Below are 25273 nucleotides of genomic sequence, written 5' to 3' on the forward strand. Positions count from 1 at the left end.
GTGTCTCTAGAACTGTGAGCAGTAAATTTCTGTTGTTTCTGAATGACCAGTCTCAAGTATTTTGTTAGAGCCACCCAAATGTACTAAGACAGAAACCCCCTTCACAACTTCCCCCTGACGCCCTCCTCTCTTACCTCTGTATTACAGTGCTACTCCTGGAAAGGTTTCTGTTCTCACTGTCTCAACTTCCTAACCTCCTACTCATTTCTTAACCTACAAAATACTGTTAGGGCCAGGCCTGGTGCCTCATACCTGTAATCCCAGCACTTTGGGAGGTGGAGGTAGGTGGATCACTTGAGGTCAGGAGTTCAAGACCAGCCTGGCCAATATGGTGAAACCCCATCTCTACTGAAACACACACACACACACACACACACACACACATATATATATATGTGTGTGTGTGTTTGTATTATTCCACCTCTGTTGAAACACCTCATATCATAGGACCTATCCAATCTCTCTTTTTTCCCCTTCTATTCTCCTTCCCCTCCTATTTAGTGTCTTCCAAGTTCTGCATTTAGCATCTCACTCTTCTAAGTCTGTATATTCTGATCCTATCTGCTTGTACAGCATTACCTACCATAGGGGTTAATCCCCCGTACCCTAATACCAGACATAACATCTTTTCCAAGAATAGACCCAGATCTCCAACTGCATCCTGAATGTGTCCACCTGAATATCACAAGCACCTCAAATGCAACACGTCCAATACTAAATTCATGGTCTTATTTGTCATTGTTTGAATCTGATATTCAAAATCTGTTCTTCCCCTCTGGACTATCTGTGTGTAACCTGCACAACTGCACCCATATGCTGAAGCTAGAGCCCTGGAAGTAAATTTGATTCTTCTCTTCCCTTTTCTGTTACTATATTCAAACTGTCTCAAAGGCCCATACCTTCAGTGTAAGGCTTTTACCTGAGTTCTGAGTTTAACAATTGCTCTTAGTGTAGAAAGACCTCAGACATGCACATTCTAGCACTTTATTGGAAATCAGTTGTGTACACCAATGAGATCACATCAAAGTCAAAGCAGCATTTTCACACAATAATATCCCGATATCTGTGCTATCTTCTTACATAATTTAATAAATCCCAAGATGCTCCTGATTTTGGTATTGAAGAGCTTGAGTGGTCCAGAAACAGCTCTACATAGATATAAATCATCACATCTAAAATAACCATCATTGTTTTAGTAGGTCCCAAAAGCCTGGGAACACCTCTTAAAATATAATTGCTGTAGGCTGGCTGCAGGGCTGGCACGAGGGAATGAAGGGGCACACGTGGAGCTAATTACAGCAGGAGCTGGGCAGAGGGACACACACACACAAGGGGATGGGGGCCAGAGATCCCGAAAGCTGGGCAGGGAACTCAGTCACTCTGCATGTTCCAACACTGCTTGAGTGTCAACACTAACAGGTGTGAGACCCCAGTGCAGAAAGAAGCCCATCACCCCAACTCCCTTGGCAGCGCCCAAAGATGGCACAGCCTTCCTTCAGATTACACAAGGGCAGAGATTCTGGAATAGAGGAGGTTCTGGAAAGCTCTACCCATCACCTTCCAAACTGAGAAAACATGAAGGAACATGAAGGAATGGCACCTTAAAGAAAATAACTTTCAGCCATAGTGCTGCTGGCCCCTTGGAATGGGGACAGGGTGCTCTTGGCTTGGTTTGACCTGAGGGGCACTGGCAAAGTCTGCTCTGCCCCCAATATCTCCCTCACCACCTTTAACGCCATCATCAGCAATCAGGTTCTCTGGTTCTTCAAAGCTTCTCAGCACTCAGCATAACACCTTTATATCTGTGGCAGTTTTACTGCTCACAAACAGCTTTCACATCCACTAAGGCAGGTGGTTCTCACACCCCTATGAGGTAGGAAGGGCAGGGATCACCATCCCCATTTGAAAGATAAGGAACCTGGAACTCAGAGAGTTAGGTCTCTTGAACAAATTCACACAGCTGGCTCATGGCAGAATCAAAACCAGAACTCAGGTCCATGCCCCAGAGTCCCTCCTGCTGCTTTTCTGAAGACAGGAAGAGTCTGGGGACAGGATGCCTGTCATCACCCCTCACCCAGCCCTCTTGGGAGGCTCTCAAACAGTCCCACTGAGGATTGGATGAGTCCGCATGCGATAGATGATGACTGCAGTGGCTGGGCACAGCAACAACGAGGTCATGATGACAATGGTGGCCAGGATGATGAGGACAATAACCCAGATATCCAGGATGTGCTTGGGAAGCACGACTTCCATGGGGACTTGGCTAACTGCATCCATGTTGCTTCACTCTGCAACAGACAAGAAAGGAAGATCACTGTTGTGTACTCTCTCCCTGCCTCCCTGGTTAGAAGGAAACCCTCAGGAGTCTGAAGCCTGGGTCACTTACCAGATATGTAAACTTTAAAGTTTCCTGATTAGTAATTACAATGGCTTCATTTACTGAGGGCTTCCTATTGCCAGACCTGTGCTAGACACTTTATGTCTATTAACACATTCAGTCCTTACTTGAACCACTGATCCTATAAGGCAGGGACTATAATTGTTGTTTTCTGTTTCTTGGCCTTTACCTTCCATTACACCCATTTTACAGATGAGGACTCTAAAGTCTTAAAAGACAAGATATCATTAATTTGACCAAGAACGTGAACCCAGATGGGTGGGACTCCAAAGCCTTCCTGCTTAACTATTAAGCTACCATACTATCAGTCTGTTCTCTCATCTGTAAAATGAGAGATGCATTGTTTTTGGTCCTATACCCCTTCTCCCATTCTCCCCTTTCTGGGGAGAACCTACCTATTCTGTGTGGTTTAGTTGGGACACTGATCTGAGCACAGGGATGCGTATGTGACCCAGAGTTGACCGTTATAAATCTCCATAACCACAAATCAGAGTTAGGAAAGTGACCCAGGCTAGGTCAACTAAAGTCTTCCCCACAGAGCTTTTATGCAGAAGTTCTTGGGAAAGATGATCCTTTCTCCTGGGATTGCTAAATTGAAAGGATGTGAGTCTGGAGAAAATTGGCCTGAGGCTATCTCTCCCAAAAGTGGTGAGCCTGTCCTAAAGCTGGAAAGACAGATGGAGCCTCAGTGACCTCATGTGAGCACCTAAATCCAGCCAAGATTGATGCCATCTGCAGATATACAAGCCAATAATTCCCTGTTTTTGCTTAAGCATTGTCCATTTGGTGTCTTTCATTTGCAGCTAAAAGAGTTCAGATGGATAAGGATGTAAATCAGCTGTTCCCAATCGTTTTCAATTCACTGAATCCTTAGTGTCTTAGTCATTTTTTAATTGCACCCTAGGTCAAAATAAATACCGAGCAGTTCAATTTATTAAGTAGTTAGGGTCAAACAATTTATTTATTTATTTATTCCTTTAAATTTTTATTTTTCCATAAGTTATTGGGGTACAGGTGGTATTTGGTTACATAAGTTCTTTGGTGGTGATTTGTGAGATGTTGGTGCACCCATCTCCCGTGTATACACTGTACCATATTTGTAGTCTTTTATCTCTCACCCTCCTCCCACTCTTCCCCCCAAGTCACAAAGTCCATATTATCATTCTTATGCCTTTGCATCCTCACAGCTTAGCTCACACATATCAGTGAGAACATATGATGTTTGGCTTTCCATTCCTGAGTTACATCACTTAGAATAATAGACTCCAAGCTCATCCAGGTCACTGCAAATGCTGTTAATTCATTCCTTTTTATGGCTGCGTAGTATTCCATCCTACGTATATATCACAGGTTCTTTATCCACTTGCTGATCGATGGGCATTTGGGTTTGTTCCATGATTTTGCAATTGTGAATTGTGCTGCTATAAACATGCGTGTGTAAGTATCTTTTTCGAATAATGACTTCTTTTTCTCTGTGTAGACACCCAGTAGTGGGACTGCTGGATCAAAAGGTAGTCCTACTTTTAGTTCTTTAAGGAATCTCCACACTGTTTTCTATAGTGGCTGTACTAGTTTACACTCCCACCAGCAGTGTAAAAGTGTTCCCTGTTCACTACATCCACACCAACATCTACTGTTTTCTGATTTTTTTATTATTATTATGGCCATTCTTGCAGGATTAAGGTGGTATCACATTGTGGTTTTGATTTGCATTTCCCTGATCATTAGTGATGTTGAGCATTTTTTCATATGTTTTTGAACATTTGTACATCTTCTTTTGATAATTGTCTGTTCATGTCCTTAGCCCACTTTTTGATGGGATTGTTTGGTTTTTTCTTACTGATTTGTTTGAGTTCGTTGTAGATTCTGGATATTAGTCCTTTGTTAGAGGTATAGATTGTGAAGATTTCTCCACTCTGTGTGTCTGTTTACTCTGCTGACTGTTCCTTTTGCTGTGCAAAAGCTCTTCAGTTTAATTAGGTTCCAGCTATTTATCTTTGTTTTTATTGTATTTGCTTCTGGGTTCTTGGTCATGAAATCCTTGCCTAAGCCAATGTCTAGAAGGGTTTTTCCAAAGTTATCTTCTAGAATTTTTATAGTTTCAGGTCACAGATTTAAGCCCTTAATCCATCTTGAGTTGATTTTTGTATGAGGTGAGAGATAAGGATCCAGTTTCATTCTCCTGCATGTGGCTAGCCAATTATCCCAGCACCATTTGTTGAAAAGGGTGTCATTTCCCTATTGTATGTTTTTGTTTGCTTTGTTGAAGAGCAGTTTGCTGTAAGTATTCGGGTTTACTTTCCGTTTCTCTATTCTGTTCCATTAGTCTATGTGCCTATTTTTATACCAGTACCATGCTATTTTGGTGACTATGGCCTTATAGTGTAGTTTGAAATCAGGTAGTGTGATGCCTCCAAATTTGTTCTTTTGCTTAGTCTTGCTTTGGCTATGCAGGCTCTTTTTTGGTTCCATATGAATTTTGGAATTGTTTTTTCTAATTCTGTGAAGAATGATGGTAGTATTCTGATGGGGATTGCTTTGAATTTGTAGATCGCTTTTGGCAGTATGGGTTATTTTCACAATATTTATTCTACCCATCCATGAGCATGGGATGTGTTTCCATTTGTTTGTATCATCTATGATTTCTTTTTAGCAGAGTTTTGTACAAGAAAACCTACAAAACGCTGCTGAAAGAAATCACAGACGACACAATCAAACAATTCAATACATATTTATGGCCTAACAACTTAGTAGCTGTTTGAAAAAAAAAAATACACACAAATTGAAAAAAAAAGTTTTTATTTCATTCTTAACTAGTTACTAATGGAATATATGCACCTGCTGGACACTGTGTAACTTTTCAAACTTTGGAATAATATTGGACAATGCTATCCTCACTTATTATTCCATATTAATTTTTGCCCAGTACGTGCCATACCACGCAACCACCAAAAAATCAACTTCAGGCCAGGGGCATTGGCTCACACCTATAACCCCAACACTTTGGGAATCCAAGGTGGGAGGATTGCTTGAGCCTAGGAGTTCAAGACCAGCCTAAGCAACATAGTAAGACACCATCTCTACATTTTTTAAAAATTAGATTGGCATGGTGGCTTGTACCTATGGTCCCAGCTACTTGGGAGGCGGAAGTGGAAGGATTGCTTGAGCCCAGTAGGTCTAGGCTACAGTGAGCCATGATCACACCACTGTACTCCAGCCTGGGTGACAGAGCAAGACACCATCTCAAAAAAAATTTTTTTTAATCAACTTCACAAATTATAACATTAACAAAAGGAATGCAGTAAGATTAGTGTTAAACTGTGAACTATCTTAAGCTACTCATTTGCAAAGTGTCTGAGAGATGTCAAATATCACTATTTTGTCAAAATCTTAAAATCCTGCAGCACTTCCCTCCTTCTAGTGAGTTCACTGGGGTTCCCAGGACACTTCAGTGCACAGCTTGGGAACCATCGATGTAATACATTCCCTGCCCAGAGGGCGCAAGGCTGGAATTATCTCCTGCAGTTCCTTTCAAATGTAAGATCAATAATTCTGTGATTCTAGGTTCCAAGCAAAATTCCTAATTGCAATCCTATTCCTGTTCTTATCACTAACTTTTCCTTTCTAATGCCTTTGACTCCATGTCCACTGCTGCCACCCTAAGTAAGGTATTGATCACCATACCCCAAGGAGAGTACCCAAGAAATACATACAAGGACGTTACTTTCTGCATTATTTGTTAAGGCAATAGACACAGCAAGTATCCACTAATAGTAAAATAAAGAAGGGTATATCTATATAATGGGATGCCATGCAGCAATTTTCGTGTATTTATTCACTCACCCATTCATTCATTCATTTAACAAGTATATAGTGCTTACTCCACATCAATCATTGTTCCAAATGCATTACAAATATTTACTTAATTAATACAGCTACTATGAAAAACAGAATGGAGGTTCCTCAAATAACTGAAAATCGAGTCACTATATGACCTCAGTAATCTCACTTCTGGGCATATAACCAAAGGATTTGAAATCAGTATGTCAAAGGGATTTCTGCGCTTCCATGTTTATTTCAGCATTACTCACAATTGCCAAGTTATGGAATAAACCTAAGTGTCTATCAACCATGAATGGATAGAGATAATGTGGCATATACTCAATGGAATACGATTTAGCCTTAGAAAAGAAGGAAATTAGTGCCATTTGCAACAACATAGATGAACATGAGGACATTATGCTACAGGATATAAGCCAGGCACAGAAACACAAATACCTCAAGTTCTCACTTATATATGGAAGCTAAAAATATCAGACCCATAGAAGCAGAAAGCAAAGCCTCTGGTGGTAGATTTAAGAGGAATCTGATCTGTAGTGAGCTCCAAAAGTTTTAAGTGGAAAAAATAAAAATAAAGTATAGAACAGTGTATATAGGATGATTTCTTTGGTTCAGATTTTGTAGAATTAAGTAGGTAAATAGGTGAGGATATATATAGGAAAATTAGTTTCTGAGTGTACTCTCAAAAAAGTGTTAATAGTGGTTACCTTTTCGGGAGCTGGACTAGGAATAAGAGGTTTTGCTTTTCATTCTTCATTCATAAAACATGATTTTATGCCATTTGAATTTTCTCAACATGAGCATTTATTACTTCTAATTTTTTATGCCAACTGGGTTAAGGGGACAAAGAGGCTTTTTTTGTTTTGTCTTAATAATTCTCTGTCTTAAAAGTAAAACACATATATACAATTTTAAAATCAAATAAAATTAAGAGATGAGACTAGATCAGTAGTCACCAAATGCCATATACCATGGTAAGTGACCTTAAGACAGTATAAAAGAACACTGATTTCTGGGTCTCAATCCATACATACTGAATTAGACTCAAAGGGGATGAGGAGGACCCCTTTTTTCCCATTGTCCAGGTGATTCCAACATGCAGCCAGATTTGGGAACCTCTGGACTCAACAAATCTTTAAGACCTCTATCTAAGGCCTTTTCTGGCATTAAGATTTGGGAATTGATTTCCAGGTGCTCTGCAGCCAGGCTGGGCAGATCTGGGCAAGTTCCCAGATGAAGGAGAAGCCTCTGACAAAGCTCCCCAGGGCCACAGGGTTATCTGCCAAGGCTTGCAGAGGAGACAGAAGCACAGGCTGGCCCTGTCTCAGCCTAGGAAATGGAGTAACTTTCTCCAAGGTCTAAGACACAGAAGCATGAGTCACAGGAGACTGAAACTGTTAGAGGACCGGGGGTGGGATAAATCATTCTTTGTGGTCTCCTGACTACATCAACAGCTAGCTGCCTTAGACTAAAGGAACCCCACAACAGCCCTTTCCTGTAAACCCATTAACATCAAACAGTCTTTGTGACTTCAAATGCCAGGAATACATAATCACCCTGGCTGATTTTCATAAGCAAAGCCTGTCAGATACAGGAACTCAGGCTTCAGGGCTCATCCACAATCAAGAATCCTGGAACATTAAAGCCAGAACCAGTGCCATTTCACAGATGGTGAAACTGAGGTCCAGGGGGTCTTCTCCCTCCTGCCATCTTACTCCTTGAGGGAATAATCATTCAAATACATATATGTGATCATGTCACTGCCCCTAACTAAAACAAAATAGAACAAGTAGATGAATAAATGAAATTATTCTGTAACCTGTATCCTAGACTGTACCAATATTACTCTTTTGCAAATGAAATTGTCTTTCTGGCCGAGCGCGGTGGCTCATGCCTGTAATCCCAGCACTTTGGGAGGCCGAGGCGGGTGGATCACGAGGTCAGGAAATGGAGACCATCCTGGCTAACATGGTGAAACCCCGTCTCTACTAAAAATACAAAAAATTAGCCGGGTGTGGTGGCGGGCGCCTGTAGTCCCAGCTACTCAGGAGGCTGAGGCAGGAGAATAGTATGAACCCAAGAGGCACAGCTTGCAGTGAGCAGAGATTGCACTGCTGCACTCCAGCCTGGGAGACAGAGCGAGACTCCGTTTCAGAAAAAAAAAAAAGAAATGGTCTTTCTAACCCCAAAACCCAACAGCTAAAGTAAGGCTACTCTAGTAGAGCCTGGAAAGTGGGGGTGCTGGTGGGGGAAGCATGCAGTCCTACCTACCCAGCAAGGCTGAATACATATCCTCAGAGACCCTAAGCACTAGAGATGAGGGTGCCCACTCTCTTCACATATGCAACTCAAACTAAAAACAGTACTACACCAAAACACACAAACTTTACATGTTATGAAATTAAAGTCGTTTTTTTCTTCTAACTGAAAAAAATTGGAAAAAACATTTCCCAGCTGTCTTCTGGCATGCCTGCTCAGTGCAGTGGGCTTATATCGGCAGGGCAGCAGCACTGTTCAGTGTCCCCTCGACTCCCTGGGCTCCTCAGAACACAGTTTGAAAGCCACAAGTTGCAGTGGTCTCCAAGGGCCCTTCCAGAGCTACTGTTCCAGGATTCTAAGGCTAGTCATAGATGTAATCAGGTGTCAGAGTGCACAGGGAGCTCTATCTCCGTTTCACTCTTCTCCATACTCAAACATGTCCTTCACTGCGCTCTTCTTCCCCATGTAACATGGGTTCCAGTCGCTTCCACCTCTCCCTACTATGAAAAAAAATCTTGTCTACCAGGTAAGAGCTAAGGAAACCATATGTTCAGCATCTTTAATTGCACACTAGAAATATTTGCTTGAGGAAAAGCAGGACTCTAAGCTTCTCCTAGATGACTTCTATTTGACCTCTCTGGCATGAATGCGTAAAACCTTGTTTATTGGTATGTCTAACATAATAGTCATAGATTAATTTATCATTTGCCTCACAGATATATCGCTTGATATTTCTGATTCATGGTTCACGTGGGATATGGCCCAAACCATTTATGTCACAAATTTATGCCTATCACTGATAAGAATATGATGTTTTTATGACCATAGGAAGTAAAACATCAGTCAGGCCTAAACTCTCGTTGTTTTGAACCAGCATACTTTATCTGCTATTTGCCTCCTGAACAAATAATAAACTTTGGCATATGTTCAGTATAAGTTTGTTTAGGAAACTGCACTGAAACAACCCTGAGCTCACCAGCAGGAAAGCCACTAGTGCCGAACACGCCATCCCATCAGGTCACAGGCCCTACGCCACCAGCCCTGCGAACTGGACACGTCATTGTTTGTCCTCAGTCCATGGTAGTTACGGAACTTAGCCAATTTAATGGAAAAGTCAATAATCCCAAAATGACTATTTTGTATCCACTAACAAAACTGAATGTGAGGGGTAGGGAGGAATGTAGTTTCTACAAAAGAGGAAAAAAACCTTTTTACTTTTTTTTTTATTTTTTTTGAGACAGAGTCTTGCTCGGTTGCCCAGGCTGGAGTGCAGTGGCGCAATCTCAGCTCACTGCATCCTCTGCCTCCTGGGTTCAAGCAAACCCGTGCCTCACCCTCTTGAGTAGCTGGGACCACAGGCGTGCACCACCACGCCTGGCTAATTTTTGTATTTTTTGTAGAGATGAGGTTTTGCCATGTTGACCAGTCTGGTCTCAAACTCCTGGCCTCAAGTGATCCACCCACCTCAGTCTCCCAAAGGATGAGCGACCGCACCTGGTCAAATTTTACTTTTCCAAAGGTAGAAAATTCATCCCCTGTATCAAATATTCCACTTGATCCAATTTAGGCAGGAAAGGGGAAGCCCTGCTGCCTAATTAGAAAACACCAAGTTTTACTTCTGGGACCACTTTTCTTAAGTAACGAAAAGTTCTTTTACAAAAGAAAGAATCCTTGTTCCAGCCAATCCCACCATGTGGCAAGTTTTCTAGTTATATAAAAATTATATAAATTTCATAAATTAAAATTTCCCACAAGTTTATAGTTTTAGGGTAACTGGATTCAAGGCGACACGCCTGTGTTATCTACTCGCCAGACTCACTAGCAAGCAACTTTTTCCTCTCTGACCGGACAATATTGTTTTTGGTTTTGGTTCAGTACTATCATGACAAGTAACTCAGTCCAGGATATTCATTCATTTATTCATGTGTCAAGCACTTGGTATTTGCAAGATACTCTCTCAGGACTTACTATTACTTACTCCTTATGACTCGGTGCCTCAAGAAGCATAGAGAAGTGAAATACCACTTCCATTATTTCCTCAAACACAGGATCATATGGGCCAGCATTTGTTTAACAAATTGTATTTGCTTAAACTTGTAAAAACAAAAATAAATTGTTTTATTTCCCAAATTTGTATTATTTGTATTTGCTTAACAAATCCCATTCATTAACATATTAAAACTTCAAAAAAATCCTATGTGGGGATTTTACAGCTATGAAAACTAAAACTGAGAGAGGTTAGCCAGACATTGATCATAAAGCTAAGCGAACAGGATTCAAACTCAGGAATCCTGATTCGGCACTTACCACTATGCTACAGCTACCTTCAAAGAGTCCACACAGATCCAGTGTATAAGCATGGAGTATATATACCAGACCCACAGCTTTCTTCTAAGTCCAGGTCAAACACTGTTTCTAGCTAAAGGCCATTCCATATTTACAGAATTAAGAAGAGATATGCAATCTACAAAGATTAGGACTTTTTTTTTTTTTTTTTTTTTTTTTGAGACGGAGTCTCGCTCTGTCGCCCGGGCTGGAGTGCAGTGGCTGGATCTCAGCTCACTGCAAGCTCCGCCTCCCGGGTTTACGCCATTTTCCTGCCTCAGTCTCCTGAGTAGCTGGGACTACAGGCGCCCACCACCTCGCCCGGCTAGTTTTTTTTTTTGTATTTTTTAGTAGAGACGGGGTTTCACCGTGTTAGCCAGGATGGTCTCGATCTCCTGACCTCGTGATCCGCCCGTCTCAGCCTCCCAAAGTGCTGGGATTACAGGCTTGAGCCACCGCGCCCGGCCAAAGATCAGGACTTCTGATTCTAGTAATGGTAAACTAGACAATTTGGACCAGTTCTTTTACTGAAGACAGCTAGAAAAGTGGGACCAAAAAAACCTGCTTGAAGGCACTAAGAGCCAACGAAATAATGAAGAATTTCCAGTCTTCATTGCTTGAGAAAAAGCAGGACTCTAAGCTTCACGCAGGTTTTTGTGGTCCCACTTTTATGGGAGAAGGCAAAATCCAGGGAGGAGAGCCTGTCATTTTCCCCTACTGGAGAATGGAGACTAAGCAGTTCTGACAGACTCAGGAGACTAAGTAAGAGGACAAAAGCTGGAGTCCAAGACTGCCAAGAGAGGGAGAGTAAAACTTCTGCACTTTGAGCTTGGACCTTAAAAAGCACCCTTAGTGCTAAAGATGAACTGGAAGTATACCAGTCCTCCCAGAGACTACAACTCAGCTTTGCATTATCATAGCTCCTGAAATTAAATTAAGGAATCTCCAGGTGCTTGGCAGAGGCAAATATACATCCTCTCTGGAGGCAATAACATCATGATATGTCTCAAATTATGTTTTGTTTACAAATATAATGTCCAACACATAACCAAAATTAATCAAGAATGCAAAAAGACAGGATGATACAAACAATCAGAAACAACAGACAATAGGAAAAAAAAGTCTACTGGGGCTCCAGGTATTGGAGTCATCAGACAGACACATAGTTCAAATAACTTTGCTTACTATGTTCAAGGAGGAAAAAACTCCAAGTTTGAGAATTTTGATAGAGAATTTGAAATTACAAGAAAGAATAAACAGATTTTTTTAAAAGAATCGAATAGAGGTTACAAGTAGTGGCTCACACCTGTGATCCCAGCCACTACTTGTAACCTCTTTGGGAGGGAAAGGCAGGTGGATCACTTGAGCTCAGGAATTCAAGATTAGCCTAAGCAACATGGCAAAATCCCATCTCCACAAAAAAGTTTTAAAAATTAGCCAGGCATGGTGTGCACCTGTAGTCCAAGCTACTCAGGAGGCTGAGGTGGGAGGATCACTTGAGCCCAGGAGGCTAAGGCTGCAGTGAGCCATGACTGGGCCACTGCATTCCAGTCTGGGTGACAGAGTGAGACCCTGTCTCAAAAAACAACAACAACAAAGAGAACCAAATAGAAATTCTAGAACTGAAAAATATAATAGAAATTAAAAAGTCAGTAGATGCGCTTAAAAATTGAGTAGATTAGCTTTAGTTAAAGAGAGAATTAGTAAACTGGAATCAGGGGAAAGATCAGGGGAAAATACTTAGAATGAAGTAGGGAGAAATGAAAGGATGGAAAATACAGAAAAAAATAGGTAAGAGAGACAGAGGAAACAGTGACAAGGTACAACATAAATATATTGGAGTATCAGAAGGAGAAAAGAGAGAATGAAGTAGAACAATATTGGAATAAATAATAACAGAATTTTCCAAAACCGATTAAAGACACCAATTTGCATACTAAAGAAGTCCCATGAACTCCTAGCAGAATACATAAATTGGAATCCATGATTAGAAATACAGTAAATCTGGCCAGGTGCGGTGACTCATGCTTGTAATCCCAGCACTTTGGGAGGCTGAGGTGGGCGGATCATTTGAGGTCAGGAGTTTGAGACCAGCCTGGCCAACACGCTGAAACCCTGTCTCTACTAAAAATACAAAAATTAGTACGTTGTGCCACACGTCTGTAGTCCCAGCTACTTGGGAAGCTGAGGCAGGAGAATCATTTGAACCCAGGAGGTAGGGGTTACAGTGTGCCAAGATGGCACCACTGCACTCCAGCCTGAGCAACAGAGTGAGACTCCATTAAAAAAAAGAAAAAGTAAATATGCTGAGACCCAAAGATAAAAGAGAAATAAGACATAATATCTTTAAATGAGAAACAATTAGATTGACAACCAACTTCTCAACAGAAACAATGGAATTTAAAAATAGCAGAATGATCTCTTCAAAGAGGTGAACAGAAATAACTGCCAAGAATAATGGTGCAAAAAGACATTTTCAGGCTGGGTGCGGTGACTCATGCCTGTAATCCCAGCACTTTGAGAGGCCAAGGCAGGCGGATCATTTGAGGTCAAAAGTTCAAGACCAGTCTGGCCAACATGGTGAAACCCGTCTCTACTAAAAATACAAAAATTAGCCAGATGTCGTGGCACACGCCTGTAATCTCAGCTACTCGGGAGGCTGAGGCAGCAGAATCGCTTGAACCCGGGAGGCAGAGGTTGCAGTGAGGCAAGATCGCACCACTGCACTCCAGCCTGGGCGACAACGCGAGACTCCACCTCAAAAAAAAAAAAAAGACATTTTCAGAAAAAAAAATACAGAATTAAAGTATTCAAGAGCAATAACTAACAAATTGTGGAAGAAATAAAATTAAAGTATTTTGATTTTCTTGTATTGCCTAAGAAAGGGCAGAAGAACCAAATCATATTAGACTTTGTTAAATCAAGGATGCATATTGTAATCTCTATGGCAGCCACTAAAAATATCAGTCAAAGAGTGCATAATTTCCAGGGGAAAACAGGAGAGGCGAAAAACAACAACAAATACTTACAATAGAGGGGACAAATAGAAAGCATAGAGAAAGATGGTAGATTTAAACCCAAACTAAGAAGGACCATTAGGGTATATACAAATAAAAATAAAATATACACATACATATATATTTTTTAGAAGAGACACATGGGGATTAGAAAGATTGAAAGTCAAAGGATACAAATGAAACACTGTGTAACCATGAATCACCTACACTGGCAGCCCCATACTAGTATAAGGCCAAGTAGACTTTTAGGCAAAAAGTATTACTAGAGATACCAGAAAGTTAAAGTGATTTTCTATTTTTATGTACCCAATCTCAGAATTATAAGGAGAAATAGACAAGTCTACAATTACAGTGGGAGATTTCAAGACATCTCTCTCAGATACTGATAAAACAAAAAGCTTGTGGGGAAAGGCAGGATGAGCAGAATAGATGTTATCAACAAAGCCCAGAGTTGATGAGATACATGATGTGTTGTAAGCATATGGAGTTCTGGTGGCTTTGGCAAGAGGTTTAACCTCTTTGAGCTTTAGTTTCCGTATTTGTAAAACGGAAATAATAACTAATAATTGTAACCACTTCATAGGGATGCTCTGGAGGTTAAATGAGCTAATGCACATAAAGCACTTAGGACAACACCTGGTACACAGTAAGGGCTTCACAAAGTTAAGCTGAGCTAGTGAACCCAGCATTGTTCCTAAATCACAAGGTCAAGAGATCGAGACCATCCAGGCCACCATGGTGAAACCCTGTCTCTACTAAAAGTACAAAAATTAGCTGGGTGTGGTGGGGCATGCCTGTAGTCCCAGCTACTCAGGAAGCTGAGGCAGGAGAACTGCTTGAACCCGGAGGTTGCAGTTAGCCAAGATCGCACCACTGCACTCCAGCCTGATGACAGAGTGAGACTTCGTCTCAAAAAAAAAGGACTTCAGAGGCTCTGCTATTAGTTAGGGTGTCGTGACTGCTTCGTGACTGATCTGGGACCAATGTAGGAAACCACAGTGAAAAGTTTTTTTAAGTAAAAAAATTTTAAGTTGTCCCCAGCTTGAACCTCCCACCGGAAACTTACACCCTCCACATTTGAGCTGCAGCTAACAGTCAACTTTTGAGAGCTTGCCAATGGTTATCCAACAGGTTTTACTGCCAGAGAGTTCACTGAGGAAGAAGGCAATAAAAGGAGTGACTTCCTGCTGGCAGGCAAGCTTAATTATTTCAAAGTGGGAGACAAGGCAGATAGAGGCAGGCGGCTTCCCGCAGGTGTGGCCTTAGCCCAGCACTGCCAGGGCTCTGTGCAGACTACGCTGCTGCTCTTTTGTTTCCACCAGCCACGGTGGCCAGAGAGCAGACAGCTATAACCAGCTCCGAGTCACTGATGCTGGGGCGTCCAAAGATGCATGACTCTTCAAGTATTTTGCAGAATTTGAATAAGGCTGATGGTTCCCAGGACACAGGACTAGAGGGTTTGCCAGCGTTGTCCACCTTATAGGACTCCTTCCAAAAAGGCTCCACCCTCAGAAGATGCTGCTGAGGTTGTCAGGAAAGAATGGAACATTTAAGCCAGAGATGGCAACTCAAGTTCCTAGATGGAGCCACACTAGCCACTTTGTAGCCTGGGGAACCTAACAACTGTGTCCCAGCGGCTGATCCCAGTTGAAGACCTTTGTGCTTACTGTTTCTTCTCAGAATGCTCTTTTCCTCCCCTGTCCATTGCCTCAATGTCCATGACCTCAATCTAAATGTTACGTTTTAGTAAAGTTTTTCCAGACCCACTCTGTTAAACTACCACTCTTATCTTGTTTTATTTTCTGCAGACGCTTTTCACAATCTAAAATTAGCTTGTTTGTTGCTTGTTTGTTTTTATTGGCTTTTTCCCTATTTGTTCATTTGGTCCCTCAAATGCAAGCACAAGGATCGCAGAAGCCTCATCTCTTGTGTATTGCTGTGTCCTCAGCACCTATCACAGGGCCTGGCATATCATAAGTGCCAAAAAATATAAAACCAATGAAGAAATGAATTGGGAAGACTATTTCAGATGTGAGCTCACTCGTGGAACCTAATTGACTGAAGAGGTCCAGAAAGAATCCTTATCCCTGCAAAAGTCCCAATGATCCTAAAAGTCAGAATCCTATCTCCAAAATAACATGACATCCTCTGATTTTACCATTTTCTGGGCTCTTTGTACATTCAGGAAGGATTACCGGGGCCTCTTTCTTTCCCAGCCCACCCTGTATATACCAGGCAGAAGAGAACTGGCCTTTCAGAATGAAGTCCTCTAGGGTTCCCACTTGTTGATTTGCTTGAACTGGTAAGTTCAAATTCGAGTTCTGACACCATGTGCTCAGGAGCTGGGCACTGAGGTGGGGAGCGGGGACAGGGGTGAGGGGAGCAGTGTTGTTGCCCAAGATGTGAATCTTTCTGCTCTCAGAAGAGGACAGGGAGGCTGATAAAAGGGGGGGCAGGTTTCCCATGCCAAGTCCATTATGAGAAGGCCATATCAGCTTCACATTTACTCTTAGCAGTATTATTTCTCCTCCCATTGTGTAACAGCCTCAAACATTTACCAACCCAGCACAGTCATTTCACCAGGGACCTTTGGTCCAAATAAAGGGGCCAGAGGAAGGAATGGACAGGACATACAACTACCAAAACAGTGAAATGAATCAAATAACAGGCTTTTCTCCACTGTCCCAAAGTCCCTAAGGAGCACTGTGTTCTCATTTCATCCCAACTGGCCCCTGTCTCTCCAAACTTCCTAACAGGCTACAGACCTGCCTGAGTTTCCATCTGCTCCTCTGTGGCTGGAAAAATGGAAAAACACCAGGATATTTCAAAGAGATCGGAACACAGCCAGAGCTGTGTAAGACCGCACGTACCATCTGACCCAGCCAATCGCAGTCTTAGAAACCAACAGAGAGCTAGCAGAGGAGAAAGCCCAGGCCAAATCCCCAGCATCCTGTTTAAGGCACTACCATCCATCATTGCTATTTGCCAGTGACTAAGTGCCTGCTGTGTGTCAGGCTAACAAAGGAGACTGTCCATGAGAGGGGCTGGCAGGGTGCTCCGGGACAGAGCTGCAAGAGCACCGGGTGGTGGTAGTGCCTTGCCTCAATGTGTGAGCCTCAACAGGTCGCTCTCCGAAAGTGGGCCTCATGTGTGTAGAAGGCAGAATAATGTCCACCACCACCACCAAAGACATCTATGTCCTGGTCCCCAGAATCTTGAATATGATCCTATATAGTGGGTCACTAGCAAGAAACATATCCAATCAGCCAATCAGAGTGCAAATCAATAAAATAAGGAAGCTCTTTGTATACACAACTAAGCAATTTAAAGTATACGGTTTAGACGTGGAATCTGGCTTGCTGTTGTTTAATGTGCTAGGCAATTATACTTCTGAGCAGTTCCCCTTCCTAACTACCTAACTCTAAGCCTTTACTGCTAGATGTCTCCATTATCTCTTGAGGTTCACCTTCTGCTTCCCTAGTAAGTTGGAAGGGTACTAGGTCTCCAGGGATCCACTAGAACAGTGACTATCAAATTCTCACCTAACTTCTCCCAGGTCACCCTGAAAGTAAGTGACAGAGGCAAGATCTGAACCTGGTTCCCCCCAATTCCAATGAAGTTCAGAGGATAGGCCCTGGAGCCAGGGTGCCTGCATCCAAATTACAGCTCTGCCACTTACTTTCTGTGTGATCATGGGTGAGTCACTCTCTCTGGACCTCAGTTTCCTCATCTACAAAATGGAGGTGATGACAGTCCCTCCCTAATTTAATACAAGTAAAATGCTTAGAGTCATGCCTAGCTTATAGTAAGCACTCAGTAAATGGCAAGTATGATCATTATAACATCATTCTGCTTACTGGGCCAGTCAGGGTTGGGGAGGACAAGGCAGGGTGTGGCAATGCTAACATTTACTCCTATACTCCAATAAACTGTGAGTACACGTGCCCATTTTTTATACCACTGTCACACCCAACCAAGATATCCTCTTTCCTTGGAGGTATTTCCTCTGTTTGCATGTTTCAATCCATAGAGAAGAAACGGAGGCACAATGTTTAAAGGATTGGCATATGGCTGGGAAAGCATCTGAGGCTGTGACCGGCCCTTATTCCCTTGGTCTGTCACCCCCAAGGGCCTGGGATCTGACCTGACCACAGGTCCCCAGAGTCTCTCATTTGTTTGGCATCTCTAACACCTCACTGCAGCTCAGTGGTTCTCTGGCTGTTCTCTGGGACTCCCCAGATCTTTTGTGTCATGGAGCCACAGTTCTGAGGTTTGGAGAGGTCAGTTGTGGGAGACTTCATGAAGCATGACTTGTAACCCCCACAGCATGATTCACAGTCCCAGGACAGCTGGGAACAGGAGGTCTCGGTTGGAGCAGGAAAACACTTTTTGTTTTTTTCGGTTGTCACTGCAGAAGCACATGATGTCCTAAAGCTTAGCTGTGCTGCCTTGCGTGTGTCTAGATGGCTGCTGTGCGGCCTGCATAAACCAAAGAGCATGTCATGCTCAACCACAGACAAACAAACATCTGTTCCACTCCCGCGTCTTCATTTTACAGATGGGGAAGGCAAGGGCCAGAGAGGGGAAATGCCTCCATTAGGGTAACTCAGAGGGTCTCCTAACCCGCAGAGAACTGTTCTTCCCACTCCCACCTCCACCTCATTCAGGCATCCCCAATTCTTCAAACTACGTGCCCACTGCAGTAGCAGCACGCATCATAGCAGATGTTCAAGGAATCTCTGATACTTGTGTGATTGTGCAGCCTTCACCACCACACCCTGGAGCTTTGAGGACCTTAGTATTCACTACAGACGAACCGGAGACTCCTCAGCCCCCAGGTGCAGCAGGATTCCAGCTGGTCCAGAAGAAACAAGTGCAGCTGCGTGAGTAAGAGCCCAGCCTAGCCCTCAATCAGAATAACAGCCCCTGAGGTTTGTTTCAATTTGTGGGAGGGGGAGGTGGTTACCCCTTTCATCCTTTCACTCAGTACATATGTATGGAGCACCTACTGTTAGCCAGGCCCTTAGCAGAGCTGAGGATGCCTCAGAGATGACGATAGACAGGCAGTCCCTACCCTCAAGAAACTGGCATGGGGGAGAGTAGGGAGCAAGAGAACCGGCAGCTGGAACAACCATGTCCTCAGGAAAGGGACAGAAAACCAGCAGGAGGAAGCCTGAAGGAAGGCTTCTCTCCAAGATACTTTGCTCACGTCCTTTCTCGTTTGCTTTCTGCACGCAAAAAATGTTTTCCCCATTTCACTGATGGAAAAACAAGGATGGTGAAGCAGCTAGTGACAGAACCAGGGCTGGAACTCGCCACTCCTGACTCCAAACTCCTGGCGCCTTCTACACGGGGCCTCGAGAAAACGGGGACAGATAAGTGCAAAGACCCAAACCCAGCACAGCGCCCAAGCAGGTGCGCAGGCCCGGGCGCTAAATCCTGACGCTGGGCCTGGAGAGCCAGGAGGTGGCAGTCCGCCCGAGGAGGACGCTTCCCGAGAAGGCAAGGGCAGGGGACCCGGCGAGAAGCCAGTCTCCGAGTGGGGCTGGGGCTCGCCCACCCAAACTCCGCCTCCCCCAGGCCCAAAATTCTGTGCACGAGTAGGCTCGAACTTAGGGGCTGACAGCGGGAGAAAAGGAGGAGGGGGTAAGGGCAAGAAATACAAAAGTGATGAAAAGGGAGAATGGGGGAGGAGAGAACAGACTTAAGAAGAACGTTGGGAGCCCTGGGAAAGGGGCAGCACTAGAGGTAGGTCGCAAGTCCGAAGAGCTCCGCTCTGCCAGAGTCCCCACAAACAACCCCCCGGTGGCTCCACTCACTCCAGATGGCGGCGAGTCTGCGGAAAGTTCCTGGGGCAGGGATGGCTCGGTGCTTCTCAGGGTCCCCAGAACTGCATGGGATCTGGCGGCTGGAAGCGACCCCCAGGCCAGGAACCTCAGCCCCAGGCAGCGCCCGGAACGTGCCCCGGCTGCCCCGGGAGGCGGGAGCGCGCAAGAGCGTCCGGGACGCGCCACTGGCTTTGGAATGCGCGGCCGCTGGGGACCGCCCCCGGAACGCCCCGGCCCGGGGCCGCGGCAACTCCGGCTCAGCTCCTCCTCCAGCGTCCCCTGCGGGCTGTGCACGGGGAAAAAGGAACCTGCGAGAGAAAGGAGAGACCAGGGCATCTCGGTCTCCCCTCTCACCTTGCCACACACTCGCCGCGTAGCCTCGGACAAGTCACTTGGCTTCTCGGGGGTCTCCGCTCTCTGGATTGTAAACGGAGAGGGTTGGCCTAAAATGTGCCCTCCAGGACCTTTCCAGCTATAGTCTAGACATGGGAAAGAAAGTCTAGTTGGACGGAGGAGCCGGGACTCAGATCCTGCTTTGCAATGTCCGAAGTGTAGGGTCCTTCGAAGGCTTTGCCTCTCTGTTTCATTCTCTGTAAAGTGGAAAGGTAACACCTGTCTCCCAGCCCTGTTGTGAGGATTGGTTTAGAGGACCAGTGTGAAGCTGGTTGGTTCTCTGCCATAACATGACTTTGAGCGTCCTGTTTATTTTGTGATAACAGTGAAATAGCCCAATCCAAGGTGATCAAGAGCCCATTAGAATCCAGCATCTGAGAGACTTCCCAGGCCACCGTGGGTGGCCCAGCTTCCATGCGGGACAAGGCCAATTCTACAATCTTCTGCCCCCTCCATGTCATCCATAGGGTGAGAGGGGACTCCCGTCCCATCTTGGTGCCCACACTTTTTAATTCACAGTAGTTTTCTTTAATCTTGCTCTTCTGAAAAAGGGAGCACAAGCCTTGACTATCAGTGAGACCTTGAGCAGTCTTGGAGCCCAGTAGTGTTTTGGAGGGTTTGGAAAGAGCCATACTGCCTTCCCCAGGCCTAAATTTGATATGGTGTGGGCCCCAAACTTAGAACTTACACCTTGCTGTTCCCTCTGATTCAGGGATGAGGTCAGCAGAAATGACCTCTAAATCATCATTATCAGATACCAGTTTCTGAAGTGAAGGACAGTGAGGATGAAGGGGATTCACATGAGAAATGATTTGACAAAAACCCTAAGGGCTGTCCCAACAACCTGTTTTATTCAAAAGAGATAGTGTGGGAACCTAAAAACAAGGACAACCTAATTCTGAATAGTTTAATACAAAACTCTCATTTAATAGTAAAAAAAAGAGTTGAAGGAGGACAATCTTTTTTTTCTTTCTTTCTTTCTGCCCGCAGAGGAGTCTCGGTCTGTCACCCAGGCTGGAGTGCAGTGGCACGATCTCAGCTCACTGCAACAGGAGGACAATCTTAATACAACATTTCCCCTGGTTAGTGAAGGGGATGAGAGTTCCCTTGGGTGGACAACTGGTAACTCCATGTGCCCTGCTGTGAACATTGGCTACCCTCTGGGACAAGGCAGAAGCTCAAGACTGGAGCCAGCTGAGGCCTAGTCTCCCTTCCCATTTAGCAGTTTATTAGTGTCTCTTTAATATCGACTTGCCCTGGGACCCTAAAAGCAAGCCAGAAATAAAGTTTGAATCGAATCCCCACAGGAGCCTGCCGTGGTAAGTCTGCTGCCTTGGCTGGACTGATTTTGCTAAGAGAGCACTGAAGGGAAGAATAATGGATGCTGTGCTGGATGTACGAGGGGGGCAAATAGCCAATTTCAACAACAAGCTTTTGTTACAGCAAAAGCCAGAAAACAACTCACAACTTCCTTGGTCCTCTGTTACAACCACTCCAAAGAGAATACCATCAGGACCTGAAAGAAATAAGTAATACTCTGTTACAGAGCCCCTGATACTGGGGGAGAACTTGTACATTAGAAGTTGTAGTCTAATGACATTGGCTGCCATCAAAACATGGCCTTGGCCAGGGGTGGTGGCTCATGCCTGTAATCTCAGTACTTTGGGAGGCCGAGGCGGGTGGATCACCTGAGGTCAGCAGTTCGAGACCAGCCTGGCCAACATGGTGAAACCCTGTATCTACTAAAAATACAATAATTAGCCAGGTGTGGTGGTGGGCCCCTGTAATCCCAGCTACTGGAGAGGCTGAGGCAGGAGAATCACTTGAACCCTGGAAGCAGAGGCGGCAGTGAGCCGAATTGCCCCACTGTACTCTAGCCTGGGCAACAGAGTGAGATTCTGTCTCCAGAAAACAAACAAACAAAAAAAAAAAAAACGCTGCCTTTTGAGGCCCTCATTAGGATGCAATCCATAGCAAATACCCTCTCTAGGAATTATATCTACACAAGACTTTTTCTTTTCATTTTTGACTTGTACAGATATATTTATTTTGTTGTGGGGAATAATATGATAAATCGTATTAGAAATCAGAAAACCAAAATTTTGAGTCTGACACCCAGTAGCCCACCCAAGCTCCATCAAATAATAAAATGAGACCTATTCCTCACATCTGGTACAATTATGATGAGTAAAGATTTTATTCATGTACAGCAGACCCCTGAATAACATCCTTCTGTTACAACGTTGATGAGGAAAAAAAAATTGTTTCCCTGCTAACTGTGTGGAGTTTGCATGTCCTCCTCATGTCTTCGTGGATCTTCCCCAGGTACCCTGGTCGGTTTCCTCCCACATCCGGAAGATGTGCATGTTAGGCAAACTGGTGTGTAATCCCAGCGTGAATGACTGTGGGTGTGTGTGAGTGTGCTCTGCAATGGGATGGCGTCCTGTCAAGGACTGGTTACTGCCTTGAGCCCTGAACTGCCGGATAGGCTCTGGCCACCCGAACTCTAAACTGGAATAAGCGGGTAAATAATTCTCTTCCTTGTTTTTATTAATCTTTACTAAACATATGTATGACTCACAATTATTTCAGTGCTCAATATTGAAAGTGTTTTAGTCTTTGTTTAGAAGTTTGGTGATATTTTTGTTATCAGAAATATGCTGTAGGAACTTAACTCTTCTTTCTGTCCATTTGTCTATGGTAAAATTGATTTCCTTATATATAGTTTCACTTAAAATCAAAGTGTCCGAGAACCTATTGAGGAGGCTGAGTGAGGACTTACTGTAGTCCTTCATTCAAAGCTATTTATTGAATATCTCCTACATGTTCTAGGCACTAAAGAAGACAAATTATCTTTATTTATTGTGCTTACATCTACTGGGAAAATATTCACAAAAAATAAGTAGGCAAATAAATAAGCAAGATGATACCAGTTTGTGAAACCATGAAGAACATAAAGGAAGATGATGAGAGAGGATGGAGAGTGTTTTATGGTGGAGATTGTAGCTAATCTGAATTTCCTAAATAGTTTATATCATTAATGATTATGTTAGTCTGTAATATATCAACTTAAACGTAATTTCCAAGGTCTTTAATTAACTGAGAATTTAGATTGATACTAAATCAAGTAAACTGGTGAATAATCTTAGCTGCTTGGATAATTTCTACGAAAGATAGAATACAAAGACATTGGTCACCAAGCATGGTATTGTACACTGTTTGCACACCTTTGCCTCTTAGTTTTATATGTTTGAGAGTTGATAAACCTTTGGAATATATTAATGTATATATTTTATTTTACCACTTAAAGAAATGCAAAAGGGGTCAGCACTGTGGCTCACGCCTGTAATCCCAGCACTTTGGGAGGCTGAGGCCAGCAGATCATTTGAGGCCAGGAGTTCAAGACCAGCAGGGCCAACATAGTGAAACCCTGACTCTATTTAAAAATACAAAAAATTAGCCGGGAGTGGTGAAGTGAAATCATGAATGTGAAAGAGCATGTGCCTAGTAAATATTACCTATTTGAATAGATAGTATATATGAATGGCGTGATCATATATCGGACTTTTCCCTAGGCCCTAGAGTAGAGCCTTCACACTACATACAATTCTTTCCTTCCTGAATTTTCACTAAAGTGGAACACTGCATGTCCAAAACTAAAGGGAAAATTAAAAACAATCTAATCCAAATTCTCCCTTTTACAGATGCGGAAACTGAGGCTCAGGGAGACTGAGTGACTTGCCAAGGCCACCAACTGGCAATTGTTAGAGCCAGACTATGAACCCAGGACAGCTTGACTACTGAACCTAAACTCTTTGTCACTCTGCACTAATAATTTTGAGTGGGTTCTGGTTTTATCAAAGTCATCCCTAAGTTCAAATTTCTGGTTACAATACTTTCCTTTCAATCACCTGCACCTAGGTGCAGAATAAGTGCTCTACTAGTTGAATGAATGAATAAATGAATGATAGGATGACAAGAGGTCAACCTAGACTTCTCTTTCCAGTTCTGAAATTGTGCCGAAGGCAAAGTTGTATGCTTGAAAAACTATTGTATTAACTCACAGAGTTCTCCAGGGAAACAGAACCAATTGTGTGTGTGTGTGTGTGTGTGTGTGTGTGTGTGTGTGTGTAGAGAGAGAGAGACAGCGAGAGAACAAGAAAGAGAGACTGATTCTTAAGGAAGTGGCTTACATGATTGTAAAGGCTAGCAAGTCCAAAATCTGCAGGGTACCCCAGCAGGTTGGAAACCTAGGGAAGACTTGATGTTGCCTCTTGAGTCTGAAAGCAGTTTGCTGGCAGAATTCCCTCTTCCTAGGGAAGGTCTATCTTTTTCTTAAGGCTTTCAATTGATTGGATGAGGTCCACCGACATTATGGAGGTTAATCTGCTTTGCTCAAAGTTCACTGATTTGTTTTTTTAAGAGGCAAGGTCTTGCTGTGTCACCCAGGCTCGAGTGCAGTGGCACAATCACAGATCACTGCAGCCAAAAACAGAACAGAATTGTAAGACAATAGGATGTTTAGTCTAGAGATGGGAGGACTCATACAGGCAGTGCGGAATCTGAGCAAACCTCTGAAGTATGCCTGGGGCAGAGGGAGCCGACCTAGAATCAGAGAGTGTCAGCTGAGGAGAAGCAAATCTCAGCTTCAGCTTACCCAAAGAAAAGAATTTTTTTTTTTTTTTTTTTTTTTTTTTTTTTTTTGAGAGGAGTCTCGCTCTGGCCGCGCCAGGCTGAGTGCATGGCCGTATCTCAGCTCACTGCAAACCCTCCGCTCCCCGGTTCCGGCCATTCCGATCGGCGCCTCAGCCTCCCCGATAGCTGGACTAACAGTCACCCGCCACCGGGCTCGCCCGGCTGTTTTTTGATATTGTTTAGTAAGACGGGTTTCACCGTGTTAGCCAGGATGCTCGATCTCCTGACGCTCCGTGATCCGCCCGTCTTCAGGCCTCCCAGAGTGCTGGGGATTACAGGTTTGAGCCACCGCGCCCGGCCCAAAGAAAGAATTTTTTAAAGAGCTGTCTGAAAATGGACAGAACAGGCTTTCTTGGGATGTCATGCGTTCCCTAACACGAGAGGCATGAGAGCAGAGAGATATCGCAGAAGGTCTTCATTGAGACAGTGGAAGACTGGGGGATAGGGGCAGGGAGTGTGTCACTGGCACAAGGTAAAGGCACTAAACTGGCACTAAACAGTACTAAACCATGACTTCT

The 25273-nt window shown here is 43.7% G+C and overlaps 1 protein-coding gene across 1 annotated transcript; it reads right to left on the reverse strand.

The window, feature by feature from the left end:
* Window positions 1-968: 968 nt before the first annotated feature.
* Window positions 969-20668, reverse strand: SMIM3 (small integral membrane protein 3). The gene is made up of 2 exons (XM_017875759.1): window positions 19659-20668; window positions 969-2288 (listed from the first exon to the last, which is right to left on the reverse strand). Exon 2 carries the CDS (start codon window positions 2275-2277, stop codon window positions 2095-2097), a length of 183 nt encoding a protein of 60 aa, XP_017731248.1. The 5' UTR covers window positions 2278-2288; window positions 19659-20668; the 3' UTR covers window positions 969-2094.
* Between the last annotated feature and the right edge of the window lie 4605 nt (window positions 20669-25273).

Source organism: Rhinopithecus bieti, unplaced genomic scaffold (genome assembly GCF_001698545.2).
Source record: "Rhinopithecus bieti isolate Rb0 unplaced genomic scaffold, ASM169854v2 scaffold_7673, whole genome shotgun sequence".
Taxonomy (NCBI): Eukaryota; Metazoa; Chordata; class Mammalia; order Primates; family Cercopithecidae; genus Rhinopithecus; species Rhinopithecus bieti.